The sequence below is a fragment of the Dermacentor variabilis genome, chromosome 1 (assembly GCF_050947875.1).
Source record: "Dermacentor variabilis isolate Ectoservices chromosome 1, ASM5094787v1, whole genome shotgun sequence".
Lineage (NCBI taxonomy): Eukaryota > Metazoa > Arthropoda > Arachnida > Ixodida > Ixodidae > Dermacentor > Dermacentor variabilis.
Window position 1 is genome coordinate 212,076,575 of NC_134568.1, and position 26,798 is coordinate 212,103,372.

Sequence of the window (26,798 nt, forward strand, 5' to 3'; positions counted from 1 at the left end):
ATCTTCACCCCCCCCCCAAATAGAACTTAGTTTTCATAAAACTTGATGCAACATTCGTAATAATGAGCCCCAATTTCTGAACTTCACAAGAATTTCAGGAGAGATGGCAGGCGTGACAACACATCAGAAGGATAATGCAGGTTAGTTGACCAGAAGTGTGGGAGAGAGAGAGATAGAGAGAGAGAAGCATAACCTTAAAAATCTACATAGGTGGTCTCTAACCAGTTTTCTTTGACAGTAAAAATTCAAGCATGATCAATTGAGACATTAGCACAGTACAAGCAGAGGGATCGTTGGCCATTAAGCAGTTTTTCGCATTTGCAGCAACCTGGACTCTCACCATCAAGATCTGTTAAAGGGACACTAAAGGCAAATACTAAGTCGACGTGGACTGTTTAAATACCATTCCAGAAACTTCGCATTGCTTGTTTCGTGCCAAGAAAGGACTTAGTTTACGAGAAAATCGCATTTGAAAGGTCCGAATACCTTTTTTGAAATTAAAATCTCCCGCCACCCAACCGGGGGAGTGGTGACGTTGCATACGCCATCAGCGCCCTTTGCTGCTGTCGGTGAGTAAAACGGCGCCCAAGAGACTGCGGCACCGAGCTATGGTGGCTAGAAGTTGTCACCGTAACCGAGCCAAGACAGAGCGGCGGATACGCCCATGCAGCTGCTTTTTGGCCAAGTGGCGTAGACCATTCAGGCATTCTGGGTCATCACATGGAAGTTGAATTCTCTACTACTAGCAGTTCATGCGAGTTTTGCAGGCCAGCAAAACCAGCGCAGCACTACGCAATCAGGAAAGTATTGAAATGCGAAATCGTGGGCGGCACAGAGTCGAGCGAAAACGAAACCTTTCGACTGCCCATGCTGTTGTCAACGGAAATTTCAATGGGTTCTTTTTCTAAATATGAAATGGGACTGGACAAGTAGCATTTTATTTCATCTTATAATACAATATGAGGACGTTTTTTGCAGCGAGTAGTTGAGTGCTAGTGACAGAATTTAACTCAGGAGTGCTTTCGTCATCGGGTAAGTGCTTGAATGTCCCGGGGGAGTTTCTAATCATGTCCTGCATTTACCTCGATTTCTCGATTATCAAGGCTCTGTTCGCGATAATATTAACGCCTTACAGATTCTCGAGCACTAATCCATCACTTTAGCTTGACTTGGTATTTGCCTTTAGTGTCCCTTTAAAGACTACACTTTTCAATATTAAGACAAACTTTCGATGATGCACACTACTATCTATTCTCAAAGTTGCCATAAGGAGGCTTTTCTTCTATCATTTTGAAAGAATAGTGCGCAATAATGAGGGTCTACGTTACGCTGAAATTCCCAGCAGTTTATGCGAATTGAGATGAAAACAAAAGAGGCAATGCCTATGCAGTCACCTGCTTAAAGCCTGCGGGAGGCTGGAGATGATGGGGCCATATCCTTGCGCATTGTCGTAGAGCTCAAACAATGGTGCAGCCACCAACTTGTAGTTTTTAGGGACTGCAAAAAGCGCTGCAAAACAAAAGGCATGGCCGCAATATATGTATGTATCCTTGACCAAAATGAGACATTTTATGTCAACATCATACACAGTCGGCAGCTGCATGTAAACAGCCTGCATGAAGAGGCTGTTTAAACACTGACGACATAAAAGAATTCATCTTTGCAGCTCAAGGAGTCACTTAGAAAGTTCCAGTTTTCTGCGATGCAATGTTTTGTAGTGTACAAATCGGCACATCACATTTGCTCGAAACCAGACTGATATATTAAGTCACATGAATCTTGTGAGGCCAGCATAAGGTCAAGTAAGTATGGTAACAAGCCCTGTCTGGATAAGCTACTGCAATGACCTCAAGGGTCCATGAAAAAGAGGAGAGCATGCTGCTCCTTGCAAGCAATTGTTGCACAAGCTCCGTCGTCCTTGCACAGCTACAGTATATTCTAAAATATGGGAAGTATAATTCAAATGAAATGAAGACATGATATTCAGACTTTGCATGATACAGGAAGTATGAAACAAAGGTATATGCAATATATGAAAACATCAATGCGTGAACAAGGCAAGTTGCAACCTGAATTTACTGTGCATTCTTAAAAATTGCCTTAAAATGTTCCTTATAAGTTCACAAATGCAAACATTCACACAATTTACGACATTACAAGACACTGCTAATACATTTTCAGATATAGACAAACACTACTAAACAAAAGTGCGACTATACTAATGCTCTGTGATGCTGCAGTGCCACCCGATTTCCAGACTAGCATGAACATCATTGTTATCTTAATTCTTTTTTTTTTCCGGCCATTGCTTTCCAGAGTTCTGTGTGGCTTCACCTCAGTGGCTGCTGAAGGCATGGTAATATTCATTTTGGGACATGCCACCAAGTTAGTACAGTACTGTACATCAATGCTTGCTGCTGCAATGGAACAGGGAAAGTCCTGCTCTGCAGACAGTTCATTACAGAGCTCGGGGAGGGTACTCCTGGAGACTGCAAAATAAGAACTTGGTCACCACAATGTTACCGTGTCCCTACATGAACAGTATAGACTGTACCTGGGCCAGCACTAGCTCGAGAGAAAAACTGAAACAGAGTGAAACCCTCGAGTTCCATTCCACATTTCTTAATTCGAACCCGCCACCTCGAGATCAGCAGTGCAATGCCATAGGCACTGGGCTACTATGGCCCGTGATGTGTGTATTATAGGTAGTAAGACAGATGAAATGTGACAGATGCATTAAATTGAGGAAAAAAGAAGCCTTACCCTTTTCAGGAAGCTGAACAAGGTACAGCCTTTTATGTTCTTTGGGCTTTGTGATATGCGGTGGAACATAGGGGTACTGAAAAGCCACAAGTTATCCGTTGAATCATTAAGGGCACAGGCAACAGACACTGAAGCAAAATGCAGTTCAACAAGTGAAAAATGAAATCCTAGTTCGGTACAAGGATTAAGAGGTTGACTAAAGAGAGCTTCAAGCTATGTGTGGTAATTCACACATGCAAGCACGTGCGCACACATACAAATAAATCTGTTAAATAGAGCAAGAAAAGGCTAAACTACAGGTCGTGCTGCACTGCATACAGACTAATGAGGTGAGATACTTGCAAGAACTTTCAATGGCGAGACGTCCATATGTTTCAAGATGCAGTGCACGAAACAATGCACACAGCAGTAGCAACATCACTGAGCCCACAGATAACGATGATGTGGCGATTTTCGGCACAAGGCCAGCTTACAGATACAGTGATGAATGTGCCATCAGGATTTAAATGCACAAGTCCTGGCTTGCAAGCCCATATGCCACGTAGAACTTGCCTATATCTAATTTAAAATACGCAAGATCTACGTAACAAATCTTGCCTAGAGCCACATAGCTTAGAAGCTTTTAATGGTTTAGGAACTGGTGAAGCACTTGTTCCTCTTCTCCTGCTGCCAGCTCCCTCTCTGGTGGCTGCGAGAGAGGAGGATGGCAGTCTCCTTCCATGCCAGCACTTGCACCGCTGGAGACAACACACAGGTCGAATTGGCCTAGATGCATAGCCGCCTATGCTACCGCAACAAATATGCCGCTTAAAGATTCTGTTCTCCACGGAATGTTACTTAAATACCCTTATTGCAACAACATACGACTTAAAGTGCACTATTCCTTAAAAACCTTTAAGGCTGAGACATAAATAATAGAGAAAAATTATTATTTGCCGTCTAATACGCAAAGCATGCCGAGAATAAGCATAATCAATGAAATGAAAACATTTCGCATAAACTTTTTCAGCAATAGGAAGGAAACACTAGGCAGCAAATGAAGTAGGCATCACCTCAAGCCTTAACTGGCTTCGCTTGAAATGTTCACCTACGGTTCACATATAGGTACAAATTCCATTTGCTTTACATCACTTGTGTGACACCACTTCAGCCGAAGATCTTGCATAGGTCAGTCTGCTCTGACTGTGCTTTCAAAAGAAAGCAAAATGTGTTCCAAACTTCTGCGTCATCCTGCGTTCCTGCACTATACCAACAAACAACCATCTAGAAACTCAACACCGGAACACTGCAAGAACAAAAAACGCGCAACACTCCTCCATAAGGCTCCATTGAATAGCTTTCTAGAAGCGTTCAGCTATTCACTTACATTGAAAATTATTGTCAATGGTTCCTGAACAGTTTTTTATATTCACGCTAGCCGTTTCTAGCTCGTATGAATCTTGTGTGCACGCACATGTGTCTGTTCGGTTAATGTAAAGACTGACAGTAACAATGTTTTCCAATGAGCACAGCACACAACACACAATATTGCAGACAAATGTTGCAATTGTTAAATAAAAGGCAATTCGTGTGTTTTAAGGTGAATGGACAGAATCCCACTGTGATTTTCTAAAGACATGAAAGAAACAGCATTGCCATTATCCACCCAGTTCGTTCACCCCCCCTTTTGAAAGAAAGCTGGGGTAAGCGAGCTTGAGCCAGTGCCTATGTTCGCAGCCACACATTTCTCTGTGTCGACACCTTGCCACATAAAAGCTGCCTCTTTCAAACTAGAATGGCGCAACAGTTCAAAAAGTGGCAATGGCATCAGTTTAACTACAGGAGAGCTGCTGCAATAATGAACTCCGTACGTCTGTGCTGTACATTTCCACTGTACGTCTAATTGCCAAGACTTGACGAGTCTGCAAAATGTGCACTGCCAGGCAAGAGTAGCGTACCAAGTAAAATAAAGTGTCTATGTCTATTCACTGCAGACACTGCCACTGTAACCCTGAATTTGAAAACTGCGTCGTAATTTCCAAACACCGAGAACAGCTTACATATGAAATCATAGAGGCCGACAAGATACAGCGGCTGGGCGACCTTTGCATCAGCATGCCGTCTATTGCCCTCAGAAAAAATGAAATCAACTATCTGGCTGTGATGCAATAGGGGTTCACGTGTGACTTAATGCAAAAGTAGTTTTTTCATTACTTTTGCTCATGTATATAGTTCTGGCGATTTCAAAATGAAGATCAGTTGAAATCAGCGTCTGTGTTGTGTTCTTCCTTCAGTCCTCGTCTTTTGCGCTGTGCAAACATGTCGATATTGAATCACCAACTCGCCCAAGCTTCCACCTTATCAAGTATGAAGCATGGAGGTTTTCCACCCCACATCTGAGGCAGTTTTCATTGCTTTACCAGTGGTGCCATTTACACACCTTTGATGATGACAGAGTACATGAACTACATGAAAATAAATCAATGAAATTATTTTTATTATTTTCTAGAAGTACAGTACAGCTGACTGTTATTATTAAGAGCTGACACCATTAAGCCAACTTGTCCAATAAGCTGTACACTTAAAGGGACAATAAAGGCAAATATGAAGTCAAGCTAAAGTGATAGATTAGTGCGTGAGAATCTCTAAGGCGTCAATATTATTGCGAACAGAGCCTTAATAATAGAGAAATTGAGGTAAATGCAGGAAATGGTTAGAGCCTCCCCCACGAGACATTCAAGCACTTGCCCGATGACGAAAGCACTCCTCCGTTAAATTTTGTCACCAGTACTCAACCATTCCTTGCAAAAAACATACTTGTAATATAAGATGAAATAAAATGCTACTTGTCCAGTTCTAGTTCATTTTACAGAAAAAAGAACTCATTGAAATTGCCCTTAACAACGACGCGGGCGATAGAAAGGTTTCATTTTTGGTTGACTCCGCGCCGTCCACGCTTTCGCATTTCACTAGGTTCGTTATTGCACAGTGCTGTGCTGGTTTTCCTGGCTTGCGAAACTTGCACAAACTGCAAGTAGCAGAGAACTAAACTCCCATATGATGTCATGGGATGCCTGAATGGTCTATGCCACTTGACCAAAAAGCAGCTGCAGCGGCAAATCCACCGCTCTGTCTTGGCTCGGTAGCGTTGTCTGTCGGGCGAGGTTTCACTCACCGAAGGCAGGAAAGGGTGGTGATGTATACAACGTCACCACTCCCCCGGTTGGGTGGCTGGAGATGTGAATTTTGAAAAAGGCATTCGGACCCTTTAGATGCAATTTTCTCGTAAACTAAGTCTTTTCTTGGTGCGAAACAAGCGCTGCAAGGTTTCTGGCATGGTAATTGAACAGTCAACGTTGACTTAGTATTTTCCTTTAGTGTTCCTTTAAGGGGTATGTTTTAGTTTTTTTTATGGTTCAGCCTACTTCTGTTGAGCTGAACTTAAGGTTAGACAGAATGATTTCTAATGCCCCAAGTATTGCACCTTACAGAGAATCTATTGCAACTGTAATGACATAAGTTATATAGCATATAGTATTATCACCATCAGCCTATTTTTATGTCCACTGCAGGACGAAGGACTCCCCCAGCAATCTACAATAACCACTGTCTTGTGCCAGCTGATACCATGTTACGCCTGCAAACTTCGTAATGCATGCAGTATATTGCAGGACAAATTATAAAGCCCAATATATACTTTTCTGTGTATAAATCAAGCCACCAGCATAACAATGCTAGTAACTGCACAAACCTTTAGTTTACCAAATGCCGGCCCCATTGCAACACAATCCTCAGAAATGCTTAGGCTAGAAACCGACTTACGCAGTCCAGTGATCATAATAATGAGCCGTGTAGCAAACAAGAATGTTAAGCGAGTGGCTCTGGTGAAAAAGGTGGCTACACAAATCACACACTTCACAATGGCTGGGCATGTCAATGGCGTTACACAAGGCTCAACAATGGAAATAGTCTGAGGCCAGGATGCAAGCTGCTCTTCTATTGCAACCATACTGACATTTTCAGGCAGTTACATCCTGCCTTGGCAATGTCCACCAAAAAGAAAAATTTTCACAGCATTCTGTGGTATGAGCCAGTCTAGTCCAGTCATAGCCATGCACACATTATAATGTGAAGGGTTGGCTGAGTAGCAGTAGTAGCAAGCCACTATTGCTTAGGCAAGCCATGAATACAACAGATAAAATGGTTGCTATTAAAATTGTGCAAGCTAGTTTGAGGAAATTTGTCAGCAGCAATCATTGGACCATTCAAACAGTACATTTACTTGACTATGATAAATTAGTCTAACCTGCGGGGGTTCAAAATTTGGACGCCACCAGTTGCCAACAGTGTCTTCTATGACCCAATCCTGCTTTACACCATCTTGCCGGCCCAGGATCTGCACAATAACCCAAGTATTATGCTGTCAACCAAATCTTTTGATACACATGACTTTGACATGCAATAACAAGGCATGCATTGAACGTCTTATGCTACAGCTAATAACAGATAGTAACATCCCAGGCATAATGCCGAGTCAGCAGCCACTTGTGTCAGACTGTTCTGCAGACGCAGCATTTAAGCGCACACAAAGCTGTGAATGCGTGCTTCTGCAAAGGGCCAAGGTTGGTTCAGATTGCAGGAGCATGAATTTGCAGCGACTGTGAACGAAACAATTTTTCAACAAGAGTGCAAGCTGGGCCAGTTGGTACATACATGTATGAAGAAACAGCGCTTTTGAATGGGGGAAAAGATGACAGACGCGAGCGCCAACTAGCGACCACGTTTATTCGTATATTGAAAGGCTACTTTTATGCGGTCATCACCGAGAACATGACCTGTTTACCAATTCACAATCAAGATACCACAACTCTTTCCTGAGCTAAGATATGGAGGGTTCATTGATGCAGGTATTGCCAAACTTGTTGATAAAATAAAAATATCTGACATCTTTTCTTCCCGTTTTCTTTTCAAGATGATCCATCTGCATTCACAAACATGCACATGACTAGAAAAGTGGCTACAAGGCACACCCTTCAGAGAATTTACATGTTCTCCTAATCTGTCATTAACACAAGGGCCTGCCTGACCAATACAGAAGCAGTCACATAAAGGCATTTTGCAAACAATTTCCTTGGCACATGTCATGTAGCAATGGGCATGCTTTTCTTTTCACAGGGTTTTGTTCTTTTGTTGCCTTGCCTGAGCTTCCTGCAAAGAGTGGATAATTTATTGGGAGCACTGAACAGAAGCCTCGCACCTGCCTTCTGTTAGACGTATCAACATTATGGCTGCTAGTCAGTGTTCATGTCTGCAGTTTTTTCTAGCCCCGTTCAAAAGCATCGTTTCCTCACCTAAATTTTTGAACCACGTCATTTCAGGAATGAATGCAGCACAAAATGCTGCTCTACACAATAACAGTGGAGAATACCAAAATATCAATTTTAATCTCATTATACCAAGCGGCTGCTAAGTAAAATACTCGCTATGTAACTAATCCACCAAGCAGTGAATACACGCACATACTGCACCTTCAAATTGCACTATGTCAAGAATTATGATGTACACGCAAGTAATATTGTTATAGAATATATTTTGTTAAGACATCAGGAGGGGAAAAAAAGTGTGTGTGTGGGTGGGGGGAGCGGTAATGCATATGGGGTGAGAATTCTTTTAAAAATTTGCATGTCTTATTTTGGCTCCTTTGACAGCACTGCTACAATGTTACTGGATTCTAGAAGCAACAGCATCCTTGAAGTTCCAAGTCAGAAAAATGACTTCAGCCCAAAACAAAACTTGACAAATGTACAACAGGATGGCAAGTCACTACCACTAGGTCCCTATTGATTTTACCTCTAGGTGATGATTTAATCATTACCTAGGGGCTAATCATCAGTAGGGGCATAGTTGCAGTTGCTTTCCATCCTGTTGTATTACCCTTAAGTGATGACCTCGCTTATAAGTCCATAATCCTCTAACTCAGCATCACTGCACAATAAAAATCACGATTAACACACCAATTCATCCTAAATGTTGAAACAGGTAACACCATGGCACTTTCTGGCACCTTACAGTGTTGGCAAATGGCTCTCATGCCGTGGTGCACCAGCACCATTGCATAGTAGGGTACCACAGAAGCCAAGATACAATTATCCTTCATGACAAGAATAACAAGTGCACAAGGTGTCACTGGTGCAGTTTGCCCTTGACACTATGACTGCAGCAAACATCTACCGTGTAGTGTCTGCGCAACACTGTTCGAGACATAGCTGCTGTGCCGAGTACCAGCACAGCAGTTACATATTGTTGCCATATGTCCGAGTGGCAACAAATAGACAAAAAGTTCCAAACGTTGCCGACGAACACACAGCTCTGCTGATAATAGCACAAATGTATAAAAGCAGCTGGCCAAGTATTAAGCATGATTTATTAACGTAAATGGATCAAATGTATTTCTTTCTTTTCTTTTTTTAAGAAGGAGAAATACTTTGATTCACACTGGGAACATATTCATGGCCTGGTTTCATCACCTAGTTAAGATGTGTAACATATTACTTCATGTGGGCTAATTAATGAATGGGGATAGATTTCTTTTTCTGTAAGCAAAAATTAGCACATTTTTTTTTTATAGAATGTTCACAGAAGCTACGACAGGACACTCAATATTCCAGTAAATGGCATGAAAAGAATTGAGGCCAGAAAAACAAACAAAGGGTTTCTTTTGGAATGTAGCCAAGGCAAGGAGTAATCTTGTAGTTATTACATTTCCTGAATACCCACCTCAGTCATGAGTCGTTTTAGCCCCTCCACTTCATCTTCTCCCATGTTGAGTTCGCCACCAGGTCTACAACAGTATAAAGGGATAGTGAGTGCAGATGCAACATGGGTGCATGTCCTGAACAAAAATATGCCAACAATGGAAACTTCTTCACTGCCACGAATGAGCACGAATATCAAGAATCATAGATGCATCCTATATCTCATACCTCCTAACTTCTCTTAAATATTAGGGCAAAGAATAAAACAAATGCTTGGCACCCCAAAGCAACACTGGAATTATGGGCCTTAGTGGAGGGCTCTGGATTAATTCAGACCAACCGAGGTTCTGCAACGTGCATCTAAACCCAAGTACACAAGTATTTTTGCATCTCCCAATGGAATGGCAGCTGCTATCGAGGTGATTTGAACTCACGCTCAGTAGCAAAACACCATTACCACTGAGCCACCCTGGCATATCAGTTTCATGGACAATAACGAAAATCTAATAAATCAATACAGAAAAGCACGCATATCTATGGTGCTAGTTGGTAGGTGTGTGATGGTTTTATTTACACTAATGTATAAACAGCCTGGATCGCAAAACTCGTCCAAGTTACCACCTTTCTCAGGCTTGCCAATTAACCTCATGAAGTTCAAGTGGCACACTCTCATGAGTGAAGTCAGCTGGGGTAGCTACTCTCCCCAAAGCAGAACTCCTCTCGCACTGCCTCAACCATAACCTCCAAGAGACATTCCTCCTGTGCCATTACCCCCCCCCCCCCCAAGTATATAGAATACTAATAGCATAGTGATAAGTTGCTCCTTAACTTGATCAGCCTAGTTTCAGCAGCACCTTGGAAGCTGCAACTATGCCACCCACAGTGAGGGCAGCTGCTCCACAGGATGATGCACAGAGCTTAGACAGATTGTTAGTTAACATGCTGTGCGACACTTCAAGCTTTTGAAAGACATTTGTCATACACTGGCAGCATATTAAGCAGACAGCTTTTCGATAAATAAGGGATGCTGAAAAAGGTTGTTCGGCGTTTCATTCTTTCAGTGCATTAGGAGACAACAGCACCTTGTGAGGCTCGCAACAACGCCACAATGCCAGGAATATTGGCAAATTCATCAGAGCGGTGCAGGTGCCACTCACAATGAAAGGCCAGACAAACGACGGTGTTTGAACTTGCCTGCATAGGACGTTAAGCAGTTGGACTTGTATCTTGCTCTTATCATCGACTAAGTGCTATAGAACAGATATTTCTTGTGCTTTAAGAAGGAAAAAAAAAAGTTGCTTAATACGCCGCAGGTACGAGCCGAGTTGGTTCGCACAAACTCAGCAAGAGCACAACCTGTGTGCACACTACTTACAATTTGAAAAATGTGGTTCCCAGTTGTAATAGCAATACGTGAGGGAGACCATGCTCGTGGACCAGCAGGACACCCTCGACGGACCGCCGCATGCCAATCTTCTCAAACTCTTCCCGCATGCGCTGGAACCGCGCCGGCACAGAACTGTCTCGTTCATATAGCGCCTCTTTCGTGCCAAACGTATAGTTCGTGAGAGGATACCTTAAAGAAGGAAAACATGGCGTTTACACATGAGCATGAGACCTTAAACATTCACCAAGGACACTGTGCGATTAGAGAAATGTATCGTGTCGTTTACTCCCGCGGCACCTATTGTCCCGGCGCCCACAGTAACATGCCAGTATTATGATGATGATGATAAACTACTCACAGGTTGACAGTTCGGTTCAGTGTGAAGTTTAGTAGGTTCGACGGATTGGATCCCAAGTACTTTCCTGTATACTGACTCTGTGGCGCGCTTTTAGGCCAGCCGGCTGAACCTGAGCGGCTTATATGCGTCGCCATTTTGAAGCTGTTCACAGACTCACGCACGCGCCTGGCTCCTGGCGGATGCAGACTTGTGTGCAAACAACTTCTGGGCGCCAGACGGCGGTACAAGCTGTTCAAAACCGAAACCGTTATGTTGCCACGTGCAAGCGTTTATTTAATAAGCTAGGTTTTACATTTTTGCAGGGTCACTTGAAGACAAGCTAAACATTATAGGATGCAGTAGAATTGGTCTATTCTTAGTGCGTTAAAAATGTCGAGTCTAGTGGGTGGTTAAATACAAGAACTCTGCGCTCAACCAATATTTATAAAAGACAAATTATTGCTCTATACATAATAATAATAATAATGCTGAATAAAGCTTTACTTATACGATGACATGACTACATAGCAATATTAACCCCTATAACTGAAATAAAGAAAACAATATTATTGAATACCTTGCGAACTTGTTAAGAGATGGCGCGACCAGCGGTAAACAAAAGGCGCAACGGGGCGATATGGCGGTTCCGGCGATAAAGCCCTGCCAGCGATGTGTCCCAAGTTCAGGCTGCTTTTCATGGTTAGTAAGTTACGGGCAGCGCTAGTGGAAGAGCGGCAGGGGAGGAAAATCAATACGCGTTCTGTGTATACTTCACAGCCGCCGCAGGCAGCTGACAACTAGATATTCCATAACAGCTCTTACGAAATATTTGGGCAGAGAGTTCAAATGTGATGAATGCGAAGATGAAATATGCTCCCGCGCTGCATAGAGCAGCATTGTCTTGAGATTAAAAAGAAAACAAGTTTTTTCATTCCATCGAATTACTGACCAAGCTTTCTAAATGGTGCCCCTGTTGGCGCTACCTGTGCATGTGGATCGGCGCGCCTCCAGTCATCATATGCGTAACCACTTCGGTATCGATATGGCAGCGTGGAAGAACATGTCATTAATCGCACTTCTATTCTACGGATCATTGACCTTTTTCCCTTTTTTTTTCTTTTTCCCTACTGCACATAGATCTCGCTACTTTGTTGACGTTTTCGTATATCTGATTCGTTTCGCTTACGGTGTCCTAATATAGCAACCAATCTCGATAGCGAACAGACAATCAAAAAAATTCTCGCTATTACTTTATTTTTTCCGGATTGGCGTAATTTTGTATTCAATTATCCATTTTTGGCATCGTGTGACGTGTGTGGAAATCGAGAAGCGGACGAGTGAGAAAGCGGAAGATGCTGTGACATTTGAAGATACATTTCTGACACGCTTAAAACAGTTGCGCCTTTTGGAGTGTATATTTGTCCCACAACAATAATCGTCATTTGCCTCACTTGCGTTTCCTTTCTTCAAAACATGTCAGCGCTCGCTATACTTTCCTGTCGAGAATGCTATGTCACGCTGATAACGCGCATGCCATTTATGACTTGGAAGTACCGGGTTCGCAGCGTTAAATAAAGGAAATTTGGGCAATACAGATGACGATTATCGTTGTGGGGCAAGATAAGCCCCAAAGGGTGAAATTTTTTAATGAGTGTTCATGGGTATACGCACTCCTAAAATGGTTGCACCCTTTGGGGTGTATAATTGTCCCACAACGATAATCGTCATCTGCCTTGCTTGCGTTTCCTTTCTTAAAAACTCGGCGCTCGCTACTTTCCTGTCGAGAATGCTGTGTCACGCTGATAACGCGCAAGCTGTTCGTGACTTGGAAGTACCGGGCTCGCAGCGTTGAGGAAAGAAAATGCTGGTAAGACAGATGACGATTATTGTTGTGGGACAAGATAAGCCCCAAAGGATGCAACTCTTTTAAGAGTGTACCTGGTGTACCTTTCACTGACGCACTCTTTGATTGGCGCTAGCAGACGCTGCCGCGCAAGCGGTAGCAGACGACACAGCTAGCGCGCGGTTTTCGTCCGCTCAACCACCACCAGATGACACCGCCGTCAAAATGGCGCCGCAGGCATTTTTCGGTACTGTATGAGTCGGTGGTCGATGCGGCAGTTTGGCTCGCGCTACTCCGTCAGTCGTTTCCTTGTGAGTTCGGCCCAGTCCGGTGTCAAAGTTGTAGCAAGAGTTGCGCCCAGTGTTTTGCGAGGACGGTGCGGTGTCGGAAGTGCGTGACAGTGTTTCTGCAAGCATTTGAAAACTGTCCGCGTCAAGTACAGTCTCTGTTGCTAACCCTAACAAAAAGAAACAAACGGCAGCGGCTCTTAGGTAAGTCTTGGAGGAGAAGGGGGAGGGGGGGGGGGGGTATCAGAAAAGAAAGTTTTTAACTTCGGCGAAAAGTTACATTCTGAGAGCAATATTTTGTTGTTTGTCGCCTGGTGGGAACGCGATGCGGATGTGCTCTCGTAGTGTAGTTTTGTTCGAAGCAAAACGTTTCGCAAGTGTGTGAGCAGCGTTTGAAGAAAGTTCTGTGGTGGCAGTTGGGGAAGTACGTGCCGCTTGGCCACAGGTGGTCGTACTACAGGTATTGAGTTGGCTTCGTCCGAGTCGCCTTCGCGCCTGGAACGGGACGTGGTTACCAGTTTTGTTGACTGCTATTCAGAAAACATCACTACGTGGTTACGACAACGGCAGTGTTTTTCGATGAGATGTTATAGCCTCCACTGAACCAAGGTGATGTGTACTAATCTCGCGTGAGCAAACACCGGGTAGACCGCCGTTGTCGCTGCTCGTACGCCTTTCTTTTCCTGTGAATAATTCCGGGGACAAGTAACGTGGCGTGGGTTCGACCATGTTTCATTTAGCGTGGCGGCCAAGTTGTCGGCATTAGTTCTTGGAGTTCTGTAGAACAAATAAAAAAAAAAAAAGAATGAAATAAATACTACTTCAAGGTAGGCGCCTTTTCCGCGCAAACCACCTGGCACTTACCCTCTGTTGTTTAAATCCCATGGACGCTTTTGTTCCGCAGATATACAGGGTGTTGAGCTGGTGATATGCGCAAGGAGCTAGCGCGTTATCGCTTGGGTTGATTTTGATGCGTGACCATCGCTTTTGAGTGCTGCGCGAAATCTGTTTCGCGCTGTTGGTAAAGCAAGCAAGCCGTTGTATTCACTTTAATATTGCACCAATGTATGCCTGCCGTTTGTATAAAATGCGGGGGAATTTCGTTTACAAATGAGGCGTTGTTTTCGTTCGAACAGTAATGTTTGGATAACCTATGGTGTGGACGTTGTCTTCCCTGACTGCAAGCACCGCTTGCAACATTAGCCGACGCCACTACTTCAGTATTCCCTCCTAAATCGTTCAGATCGCCGTGCTTGCGGCTGTGTGTAATCTGGCGGCATATAACATTTCATCTATGCCCTGTCTGTACTCCCCCTCTGTTTGTCACCCCCCCCCCCCCCACACACACACACACACCTTTATATGTGTGGTAAGCGCGCTGGTTTGGTACGATGGCGTTTTTAAGGCCTGAACTAGAAAAGCTTTTGAAGTACACTGACAGAGTATGTCAGAATAATATATAAACGCAGCTTACGCGCGACTTGTCGCATTGTCTACATCTTTTCTAAATAATCGGTACAGAGTTACATGTCGATCAATATTTAGCTCCATGGTGTTAGAATAGGTTAGGTTACCTATTCTAACACCATGCTTAGCTGAGTGCGTATTTTAACGTCTGACCGGCTGCGTAGGCAACGCTTGAGACCGGGCAGAGGAGAATACTATAGGTCCGGAATAGCACACGTATGGTAGTACAGGTTGCGCAACCAGATACGCGATTTCAGTAAAGCCGCCTTTCCATATTTTATTTTTCAATTTTGCTTTGTTTTGTCTCGTAGCATTAATGATTGGTTGACTGGCTGTCGGCTGCGCGTCAACCACTCGCTGCTGTGAGCGTCCAGGGTGAATGGGCTTAAACAGGCTGTTGGCGCCGCTTCGCAGCAAGTCGTGCCTTGTATTGGTAAGGGCTTCACACAAAGCTGGCAACGTCTATTCTCCCGGCCATAGAGTTTCTCACTATAACACCTAGAGGGTAATCTGGCGCCACCGTCTATGGGAGTTTCTTAAGGGGGCACCGTGCCGTCATGGGAATGTCGGTATGTGTGTCTGCGAGGCTCGTGTTGGCTGCTGTTGTAAGAGGCTTCGTCTAAAACGTGGATATGGCTACGCAAATAACGCGTTCTCAAAGTAAAATCTTCATAAAATGTTTCCATTCACGCATATTACATCTTTACTCACCCACGATGCATGACCAAGCGAAGAAAAGCAAGAACAGACGACCAACTGTTTCAAAGCGAGCGCGAACCTTGTCTGTCCTCCAACTTTAGTGACCCGCTGATACTTTTTACGTAACGTGTAGTCGTCCACACAATAACAAGTTCTTATAGTTAAACAAAACATGTTTTCGCGTAATAGTAAAGCTAAAACAGCTTTTCACGTGCTGTTTTAGTAGGAAATGATTCATTGTGACAGACGGAACGGTACTTGCCAAGCGCGTCTTCAAGGTGTCCTGCCTCTACGAGAACGATGCCAATCCGAAGTCACAATATACCGGCATTCCCATGCGTACCACAGCGCAGCAGCGCCAGATTTCCCTCTAGGTAATGTAGTGAGAAACTCTATGCTCCCGGCACTCGCCTTCTATTGGCGCTCGGAAGTCACGTGACAAACTGCCGGGAAAAAAGCCTGCAGGTGCCCAAGAGCCTGCAGATGTGCCCTATAACCTAACCGAACCTCCCGTGAGCCAGTAGGAGGCGAGTGCCGTGAGAAATTCGTTTCAGAAATTTTCCCGGCTGCCGGGAGAATAGACGCTGCGCTTAAGGCTCGTACCGTCTGGCGAGAACCATTCCCGCGCATAAAAACTCTTGTGATCTCGAGATACCTATAGGGCCGGTGGCTGCGTACATCTTAATCATTTGGGACACCGTAGTTGTTAATGCCGGCAGTCTGCGCTGCTGTTTCGCGACACTTATGACAGCTCGTCGATCTCGCGACTCCACACCATTAGTGGCGGTATGCGCATCTCAAGCACCGAGCGCACATTCGGCACAACCTTGCGGCTTACTGAGCGCACGTGTAGCGTCGTCGGACTGCGCCCGAGGGCAGCATCGCGCTGTGCCTGCTGGGCGACCGATTTGGACGTGTTGTGCCCTCTTTCTGGCAGCACGGCGGCGATAGACGATTTTGAGGCGCGTCAGACCCGGCTGGCGTTGCGCGACTGCGTTACATCCGCCAGATGTCCACAGTGGTGTTCGTAGGAGCAGGCCGAGATGGTGACGCCTTTGAATTTGGCCTCAATGTGCGTTTTTCCATTGTCTGCACAGCAGAGTAGCGCTGTTCGTGCTGGTGCAAGCAGGTGTGCTTTAGTAAGCGCGCTCGGATTGTAGCTGTCAGCTCGCCCGTTCACGTTCCCCCGCATTCCCAGTAGCACTGCGGGCTCTTTCTTCGACACTTGTTTTGTTATACGGATAGTTCCGCGCATTGAGCCGAAGTACGAGTCGTAATGGGCACTGGCTGCGAAAAGGACCCCTCCCTTAATCGCTGATGGTTTTGATTGTATGTGTTGTGCTCCTCCCACGTGGGATTAACGTCGAGTGGGTTTTAGGGAAATGAACGGGATGTGCTTTCTTGGTTGCCCAACTGGTGCCACCAAACTTTTTTTTTTTGTAGTTGTCACGTTTCCACATGGTTTCCCACGGCATACTACCATGTTATTTCATGCGTCGTCCGTTTGGCGTGTGCTTCTATACAAGACAAGGTTCCTGACAGTGTGTCTTTCTGGAAGGTTGGTGTTGCCATCATTGTTGAATCCGGATAAGGAGCGAGCACGACCTGTATGTACATATGTTAAATTTCCTGAGGGAGAATTCAGCAGTGCCTTCAGAGGAACGCCACTCAGTGTAATGCTTGTATGTGTATTGTTGCGGCTCGAGGTGGCGTTTGGGCCAGGAATCCACCCTGCACAGAGATGAGCACGTCCAGTGGTAGGAATGAAGGAAAAAGTGGTTATTTTACATTACTTACACTGGCTCCAGATACAGAAGCCCATTCCATGTAGGAGCATATTAAACGACCGAGTTCACATCAGAACACGTCAGCACACTCGCACTGCACCGAAAGGCTCTGCTTTTACAACCGTCGTCTTCCATGATACTGGACTAGGGAATCAGATGACTGTACCTCGACCTATCGTAATCGTCGAATCGGTCGCAATTCCCGCTCATGACGTCGCATGGCTCCGCCGAACTCCGCATCCGGTGTTTCACCGTGGCTGCCGCATATGGCGCGAACGTGTAGCAGTCTGGGAATCCGAGGTTGACGCTGTAGCCGCGGTAGCCTTCGACGTTGGCCCCTTTTGGTCAATTAGTTCAGCTTGTCAGGTTCAGGTAGAGGGATCCTCGCGACATTTGTCGCCTCGAAGGGAGCCCCTTTGTTTGCTAGTCACAGTCTATTTCGGGCCCCGCGTCGTCAGGGCGCGCGCTGATGAAAGGTCTGCCTCGTGGAAAACGTCTAAGGACTTGCTCATCGCCTTATTGAGAAGTAACAGTATGTGAGCGCGCGATTTGATCGGTGCAGAACTGAAACACTGCCCGTAATGCACGACGGCATACTTTCTTTTTTTTAGGCAGCGCGATGATTATGTTAAAAGAACGGTGCAACACGGCGGGTGGGCTCCGTTGCCGATACTGTTGAGCTGCGCAGCTTGTGAGAAGCGGGCCACTTTGCGTGCGCTCGAGAGTTGGCACGGCACGCGCGTTCGCACGACGCTCTCGTCGGACCACCTTGGAAACGGCGCACCGAAAACCACGTAGCACGGCTGTGCCCGTGGCTATTCCGCGCGGTTTCTCGCCAGTAGTTTCGCTCGACTTTCTTGCGACTTGATCGCGGGGATTTCGTTCGCTGCTGTTAGCCATCAGTCCGGCGGGCGAGTATCGGAAACGGCGCGTAGCAGAGGGAGTCTGGGTCAAGAGAAAGCAGCCGGGAGTGCCTCGCCCTGCGTGGCCGCGTTTTCCTTGTTGTTCCGTTATGCAAGACGCCGTGCCTGATTAGGCCGGCGGCGCCGAACCCCCGAGGCCCTTTTGTCGGCGCACTGCCGCCGGTAATAAACGGGCGCCGACCAGTTTAGCGCCGCCATTGCCGCCCGCAATGCAGCGCCGCCTTTTGTCCCGCGCTGCGCGTGCACGTGGCGCCGGCGACGCGGAACCGCGTTTGGCGAAGCTGCGCCCCCCACAAGTTCATGCCAGATCGTGCGCATGTGTGAGTGCGCCGGCCGCTGAACGAGAGCAGCGTGGTTTTCCATTTCCTGCGCACGAAGTCGCGTATCGCCCATTTGGCCAAGTACTAGCTACTCAGGGATGCGTTCCGTTCGTCAGATGTGCTTGTCTGTGGCCGGCACATTCGCTGACACCACTGGCCGGCCTGACTTCTTACATAGCCAAGGGGCCCGGCCATTGGTAAGCTGATATTTTGAACGGAAAAGGTATGCGAATTTCGCACCTGGGTAAAAATGAGCTGTAATGTCGAGAATTTTCCGTCACGTATATTTTTTATCCCAGTTCATTTTATACATCTATGTGTCGGCAATGAGTGAGCGAAATTTTATTTCATAATATTTATTCAGAAAAAAGGATATTGTTTGCGTAACACGGTGTGGAGCAAAATCTTGGTTTTGAGAAAAATAAAATAGTTGTCAAATCATGTGGATGACGTGAAAGAAAGTGTCGGGCATCCCTTTTGTCGCCGCTTCTAGAGTTTAAAAATATGAATATTGCACAACTAAGTATAAGAATACTAGTTACTAGTTATAAGAATAGAATCATTTATAGCAAAAGTAACTTTCGAAACCAATGTAATGTAGTTTCGGTTTCACAAGATTATATATATATATATATATATATATATATATATATATCTATATATATATATATGTGTGTGTGTTTCAGCGAACACTTCGAAAATTTTTTAAAGGTTGCCTGTGGCAGACAGCTCAATTATAGTTTGAGCCAGTGTACTCGAAGCGGCGGACACTACTTGCACAAAAATTGAAATTCGAAATCGAGTAATTAACGAGAATTCACTACTTAACGTTTTAACTCATTACATTACGGCCCATATTGCAATTTACAAATTCTAGCACTGGACTTCGCGAGGCGGATCCACTAGGAACGAATTCTCAGGACGACACCAGTTTCGAGATATAAATTCCTGACACGGCGGCCGCATTTCGATGGCGGCGAAATGCGAAAACACCCGTGTACTTAGATTTAGGTGCACGTTAAAGAACCCCAGGTGGTCTAAATTTCCGGAGTCCTCCGCTACGGCGTGCCTCATAATCAGAAAGTGGTTTTGGCACGTAAAACCCCATAATTTAATTTAAATATAGATTTCTGAACTTTGCGGAGAAATGCATTGGCGTTCCAGTTACTTGTGGGCTTCAGTGCATGAAACGACGTTTTGTTAACAAATTAACTGGAACGCCAGTGCATTTATCCGCAAAGTTAGAGAATTTATCTCGAAGCTAGTGTCATCTTGAAAATTTGTTGCAAGTGGATCCGCCTTGCGAACTCCACGGCTAGAATTTGTAAATTGCAACGTGGGCCGTAACGTAATTAGTTAGAAAGCTAATTATTGAATCTTTATTAATTAGTCGATCAGCGTTCTCAATTTTTTGTGCAAGTGTTGTCCGCCGTTTCGAGTAGACCAGCTCCTGAACTGGAATTGTGATATCTGCCACAGGCAACTCTGAAAAGTTTTTGAAAGTGTTCGCTGAAACACCCTGTATATCTGCTTCTTGCAAGAAAATTGGCATCTGAATGTGGCGTCACGTTTGAAATGACGTTGCAGCTTTTCTATAGTAGGATACAACTAAGAAAAACAGCAGTTGGCAACCAAGGCACACTGACCGCAGGGGGTTATGTTACTCCGCCAGCCAATCACAGAAGCAAATAAAATTGTCACGCGACCATTTGAATATGGCGTCGTACTTGATACCTCCGGAGCGTCTCCTGTTCACGAAGATCCTTTTCATCAGTGGAAGCGATGAGGTGTGCAACACACATGGACAAAGCCTATGGAGTCTGAGCATTTCACACTTCAAAAGTCCGCGGTACAGTTCATTTCACTGCTGACTCCGTTTTACTCATAAAACTTCACTGCCGACTGAAGTGAAGCTTGGCAATAAATAGTTGCAACGAAGTAAGCGTTTTATTTCAGTTCAATAAAGAATTAGGCTTTCACCGTTCCGCTATAATAGACGAGTGCAAACATTACGCACTTATAATTTTATTTTTGTTTTATTTAGGCAACAGGGAAAGATTGACGTACGAACTATTTACAGCCTCTCAGAGGAATAGTGGCTGGCGGTTATGAGGGCGTGGGCAGGGCTTCACTGCAGACTTGAGTTGTTTACATTCGGAATCTGAGCTCATTAATCCAAACGGGACGCTTGAAGAACTACTGATTTTCCTGTCATGTGCAGTCATCCAGCAAAAACGCGTCAGCATGTCGCCATCTCTGACGAAGAAAACAACGCTTTTGCGCATGATGCTTTCAACGAGGTTGAGTACTCCCAAGAAGCTCTTGCGGCTACAGTCATTCAGTTGCATAAATTGAAGTCTCCATCTCTGCAATACCAACTGTCTTACACACTGCCATAAGGTGCGTGACGGTTCACATCCGAAGTCTGAGTTTGGTCGGTGCGAAATCCTGCGATTATAAGGGCGTTGTTCTGTGCTAGGTTTACGTACTTTTCGGCTAATTTGTTACAGTTACCGGGACCATAGCGCTTAGGTTACACGGGCAAGGAAGAACAAGGACGGGTGCCATCATGTCGTCCGTCCTTGTCCCCGTCACCTATGCTCTGTGGTCCCAATAACTGTGCTAGATGCCCGTTTAATTTTTTTTTAGCTAGTTTGCAAATCTCACCAGGACTAGCAAATGGCGTGAGAGTAATTTTGAAATTTACCTCGCAGTATTTCTGACTGGAATTCAGGATTTTTTTTCTTCGGGAAAATAAATTCTGGCTATGAGGGGTTAAGACGTGAAATGAAGGTGGTGGACAGTGAAACATGTACACCCGGCCACAAAATATTACGGACCATGAAATCTGAGAACAAAGCTGAATACCTCCGCAAGCTCATAACGCAGCCTGACATGTGAATTTCGGGCCTCGACCAGAATATAACATTGTCGTATACAGTTTTACTGACTACTGCTGCAGGCTGCTCGGGAATTGAACGTTTTCTGAGATCCCGTGGTCCGTAAACTTTGTGGCTGAGCTTTGTAAGAGTTGGGGTCGGGCATGAAATAAGTGGTAGCTGGCCCAAGTCGTCGTCCGACTCATCCACGTTGAGGACGTTGTTGAAGGGAGGGACTTGTTCTCATCGAGAACGAGGAATATGGGATTTATTTGCAATATCTACATGAAGGGTAAAGAACGTTGCAGTTCATCAGTCCAGCATGACTGAAAGAGAGCACACCAAGCAGCCGTAAACGGCTGCTTAAAGACACTGTCCTCCTTGGATCCCTAGGTGAGGGAAAACTGCCGTTCAACCTTCGAACAATGGGAGCGTCCAAAGTCATCGTAGTCGACCCGCCATTGAGGGGGAGGGTTCACACACTCACTTCCGCACTTTGGTTTCACTGAAAACACCGAGGTGAGAGGGTTCTCGTAGACGGGTCTTTACCCAAGCAGGCGCCTCTTGATCCCAGAGCTGACCCCGCAGTCAGTAGCCGCCGCGTATGTCCATTGACTGTGACGACTTCTGGGGCCCGTGAGAAAGCACCGCAAAACATCCTTTTCCAGAAGTTATCTTGCTCCAAGCAAACCGTGAAGGCGACAGCGAATCAACTAACAATACTGGGCCCGCCGAACGTTGCTAGACATGCCGGCGCCGTGGGGCTGTTGAGGAGGCGCATTGTTGTCTTTACAAAGCGAGTCGTCGCAGCGGGCCGGGAAAGTTTTGCAGATCGGTACTCCGGCAGGCCGATCGTAACAGTGTACATAACTGCCAACCTTCCCGAAGTTTTCGTAAAGTTTATGAATTCGAGCTCTTTCTACGATTTTACGAATGTTTCGTGAACTTTTTTGAAAGATGGGTTTAGTTCAAAGTTGCGGAAACATGGAGCGGCGCAAGATGACAAAAGAATGCATGCAAGGAAAAAAAGTTTGACACTGTCGTCCTATTGTGGCAGCACTTCGAGCAAGTTCATTCGGAGAAGTTCCTTAAGCAGGGCGAAATCGGCAACAACAAAGTCGTCGGGAGAGTCAGTGATATAAAAATTATGTAATATTCAGTAAGTAAATGATCATTAATAAAGTGCACGTGTATTCTATAAAAGGTTCAGAGCAAACGTGTCACGGCCACGGAAGAGTCATGAGCGGCCCTACAAATCTTACGCACGTTCACACCTCGACCTAAAGGGAAAAAGCACGTTAGCAGCATCATTGCTAATAATCGTCCTCGGTGTATCTCTGCGAACGGCACTTACTATATAGCTTGTAAATGGAGGGTCGATCGTCTTCATTCGTCCGTCGCACTTCGATTCATGCGGGCGCGACGCAGCGTAACATGGCCAACCTATGCTGGAAGTTAGATGTAGCTGTGATTAAACAACGATCATATATGATCGTTGCTAGAGTGCTCTTCTGAACCTTTATAAGTAGTGGTTGGAATGCTCATCGAAGTCTTGTAAAGGCTCCTAACCACTACGCCATGGCCGCTTTGCGCTAGTTATACTGTCGTGAGCAATACGAGCGGGAACAGAGGAGTGCGTGTCAGATAGCCTCGAACCCTGCTGGCGATTCGTGGCCGCCGCCGTCGGAAACAAAGCGGAAAGGTGGACGCTGTTTTAATAACTGTTGGCGCTCCCAGCATGCGTCTGTTTATACAAAGTGCGGAACATCGCCACCGCACATTGATAAAGCTGTTTGATATTGCGGTTACGGATAGCTTTGTGCACCGAAGCGTGGCCAATAGCAGCACTGTTTTGAAGTGTAAACATTCGAGAGCTGCTTCCCTGGGAAATCTGTTCGTCTGTAACGCGGGGCACTATGTACTCCATAAGATATACATGATGTCCTATAGGTGTATATATGAAGATACCTTACGCTAAACGCAGGAACAGGCGCTTAAAAGATGCGCTCTAAAAAAAAAAAAAGCATGACTGGAAAAAAAATGACTCGCTGTAAGTCACTGCGCACGTAGCCGTCTTATCGGCTATCGGCGGCCGGTGAAATACCGTAAGCTGCCGTTTTCGACAAACGCAGGCGCGGTGGGAGTGCTAACAGTTAGCGGAAGAGCGCCCCCCTTTCCCCTCTGTTTTCGACAGCGCCATCCGCGTATCGCGCTAACTCGGTTTCGATGATATTTGCCACGCGTTCGCGTGTTCCCGCTCATATTGCTCACGATAGTACATATGCTTGTAATGAGCCCCAACGTGATCGACGAAGTTGTTGCCCTGCAGCGCGCTATTCCTCCGCTCCACCTCTGTTTGCGTTGCGCTTACGTGCTCTCTACGGTATTCGAGGGTTCATGAATCAAACGTGGTGACAAAAAAAAAAAAAAAGCGCTGAAAGGCTAACTTGGCAATGGTCACCCGCTCGGAGGTTTCGCTATGTGCACGGCGCGCGGAAGGTCTCGGAGGCTATACCAGACGCATCTTGCACATCCTGTTTGCCAGTGGACGCTGCTACAGTGTGCGTCAAGAGTCACTGAACTCGATGCGTCCTTTGATACGCGTCAGCTGTATGCATGCTCGCAGCACATTTAACGTGCGGGAGAGGCTCTTATAGTTTGCAGGAGTGCTTGGGGTGTCCTCAAGATCACGGAGGGTCCTCTAAAAGTATTGATGAGTAAGGGAGCTCGTAAGTGCCGTTCGTAGTAATTGTGTTAGGGAAGCAAAGGGTAACGACCAGATGGCGGCAGCGGTGCCCCGAAGTACACTATGGTATGTCGCATTTGCAGTTTAACTTTTCGCTGCGATGTTATATTTGTATTCAAAAAGGACCGCGTAGCTTTTCCTTCATTTTTAAACATTTACATCATGGCTACAAAAGCTTTATCCGTTTTCCTTGTAAACAAGGGGGAAATCAAACTGCACAATCGCAGTCGTCGAAGCTGCAATGATTAAACACTGAATTTCCACAGTCGCCTCCCTACCGAAAGAGGGAATTTGCGTTCACAGCTGCCCACACCTTGTTCACATGCAACGGACTCGCGCGCACTTGACGGTTGTTTTCGGAAACCCCCCGACGCCGTCCTGCCGGCTCACCGGAGCATCCGCCAGGTGTTGGCGTGGCACATACGTGAAGGTCGCGTAATCAGTCGGTGGCTTCGCGTATGCGATCTGAAGACCTGGTTCATGCGCTATCGTCAACAAGTATACCCTGCGGCAAGAAATCGAAGTTCCACTCGCCAACGACTCACAAATGAATACTGGTAAGCGCAGTTTCAAGACGGACGCATAGGAGAAGCGATACGCGCAATTGATTAGTGGCGAAGCGCTTGTCCTGTACGTCGGTGTTTTCTCTGATCCCGTCTTGAAACTGCGCTTACCAGTATTAATTTATTAGCATGAACCCACTATAGCCCAGCAACAAATTTTGGTAGTCACAAAAAAAAAACTTAGTTTCCCGTCTCTCTCTCTCTCTCTCTCTCTCTCTCTCTCTCTCTCTCTCTCTCTCTCTCTCTCTCTCTCTCTCTCTCTCTCTCTCTCGCAACCACCAGTGTTTCAAACAGCGTGGGCTCGATTGTTTATATAGTGTACAAGCTGCGTTCTTCGGGATCGCGCTCAGCTACTTTTAAGATTAGTGCCTTAGAAAAAGTTATTTGTCATAAGGTATCTTAATCTTTTATAGCCAGAATTTTCTTGCCTGAAGAAAAACATTCGATTTGCAGTTACAAATACTTTTATGCGAGGTAAGAGCATCCAGAAATCTCGCACCAAATGCTACCCGAGGTGAGATTTGTAGACTCCTTTAATGAAAACTGAAACGGGCAGCAGCACAAAACATTGCCATTTTGCGACACCACGGACCCGAGCACATGAGGGTCGGACCCTCCCGCGTGTAGCCGTGCGCGGCTTAGCCGTGTCCGAGGAAAGGGGGATCCTGGGGGTTGTGCCAATGCCGAGTGTTCGGACCGTTAAGGCCCCCTCCCCCTCCCCCCACCCCCCACCCCCCGGCGGAGGCAACACACCTCTTTGGCCTCGGCTTCACGCAGACGGCACCCCCGGACTGACCCGCCCGGGGGAAATCGGTAGTTGCCTTATCCTGTCTCTCTCCCTCGAACTTTCGCCTTTCCCTCACTTTCCAACTTTCCTGTCTCCTACTCATTTCCTATTCCGATCTTCCAGGCAGCAAGGGTTAACCTTGTGTGAGTAGCCAACCTAGGTTATGTCATATTTGGTTATAGTGGCTTTGTACAGCTGGCGTTGACAGGCCTTGTTTAAACACAAGTCCTGTCACGGCCCCTTGTTGGGCTCTCCCCCCCTCCCCTCCCTGATCGCCCTCAGAAAAGAGGGCGCACCGAAGATGTTTTCAAATTTTTTGGCAACAGATTACAAAGCTTTCCCCGATTCCACGTCATCCATTCCGACAAACCTGAAAAGACGATGAGAATGATTTCACCTTTCCTAGTGTCAAAATGTCTTACCAAAGCACTTGGCGCAGGTTACAAGCCATCAAAGATGGCTAGCGGAGATCTCCTTCTGGAACTCCACGATGCGAAGCAACATGAAAGCCTTCCTAACCTAGTTAAATTTGGATAAATTCCAGTCACTATATCCCCGCACCGAACTATGAACACCAACCGTGGTGTTATCTCTGATGATGATCTAATGGAGCTGACAGAAGCCGAACTGATGGAAGGCTGGACCGAACAGAATGTTATCAATGTCAAGCGAATTATGCTAAGGCGTGACGGTAAGGAAATCAAGACAAAGCATCTTATACTCACTTTTGGCTCAAGCATCCTGCCTGAGACAATCGAGGCAGGCTATGTAAAGCTACGTGTCAGACCCTATGTCCCAAATCCACTTCGATGCTTTAAATGCCAGCGTTTCGGACACAGTTCCCAGAACTGCCGAGGCCGGCAGACATGTGCTAAATGTAGTGGCGGAGATCATACGTCTGAAAATTGCGAAAGCGCTCCGCACTGTGTCAACTGTGATGGCGAGCACGCCGCATACTCACGCTCGTGCCCGTCATGGAAAAAAGAAAAAAGAAATCGTGACGATAAAAGTTACAGAGAATATTTCATTTCAAGAAGCGCGCAGGCGGGTTTCCTACCTGCCCAAGAGCAGGTTTGCCGATGTGGCGCGTCAGGGGGCAGCGCAACAACTGCCTCCGGCGACTGTCCGACCCACACCCAGTGAGGCGGCAGTGGCGCCTCCCCCCCCCCCCCCCCCCGGCGGCTGCAGCTAGCGCTGCTACGCCAACCCAGCAGAAGGGGCCATCTACCTTCGAGCAGGTGGCCTCTAAGGTCTCGTCTACAGGGACGAGGCCTTC

At 46.0% G+C, this 26,798-nt stretch overlaps 2 protein-coding genes across 4 annotated transcripts in view; one reads left to right on the plus strand and one right to left on the minus strand.

Annotated features, from left to right (window-relative positions):
- Cpsf5 (cleavage and polyadenylation specificity factor subunit 5) overlaps positions 1-26,798 on the minus strand; it is a 90,552-nt gene that overhangs the window by 16,525 nt on the left and 47,229 nt on the right. Inside the window, exons 1-6 of one of the 2 annotated variants that reach the window (XM_075704116.1) lie at positions 11,243-11,418; positions 10,873-11,073; positions 9,520-9,583; positions 7,049-7,138; positions 2,764-2,839; positions 1,395-1,509 (exon numbers count right to left, since the gene is read on the minus strand). In XM_075704116.1, coding sequence (XP_075560231.1) covers positions 1,395-1,509; positions 2,764-2,839; positions 7,049-7,138; positions 9,520-9,583; positions 10,873-11,073; positions 11,243-11,376 — 680 coding nt within the window. In that variant the 5' untranslated portion in view covers positions 11,377-11,418. Of the gene's footprint in view, positions 1-1,394; positions 1,510-2,763; positions 2,840-7,048; positions 7,139-9,519; positions 9,584-10,872; positions 11,074-11,242; positions 11,419-26,798 lie in introns of those variants that run through there. The other variant, XM_075704125.1, reaches the window with a different exon arrangement.
- The window catches only part of MYPT-75D (Myosin phosphatase targeting subunit 75D), a 426,156-nt gene continuing 412,647 nt past the window's right edge, over positions 13,290-26,798 (plus strand). For both annotated transcript variants that reach the window (XM_075704069.1, XM_075704067.1), the window contains exon 1: positions 13,290-13,555. The gene's annotated coding sequence lies outside the window, so the exon portion shown is untranslated. The remainder of the gene's footprint in view (positions 13,556-26,798) is intronic.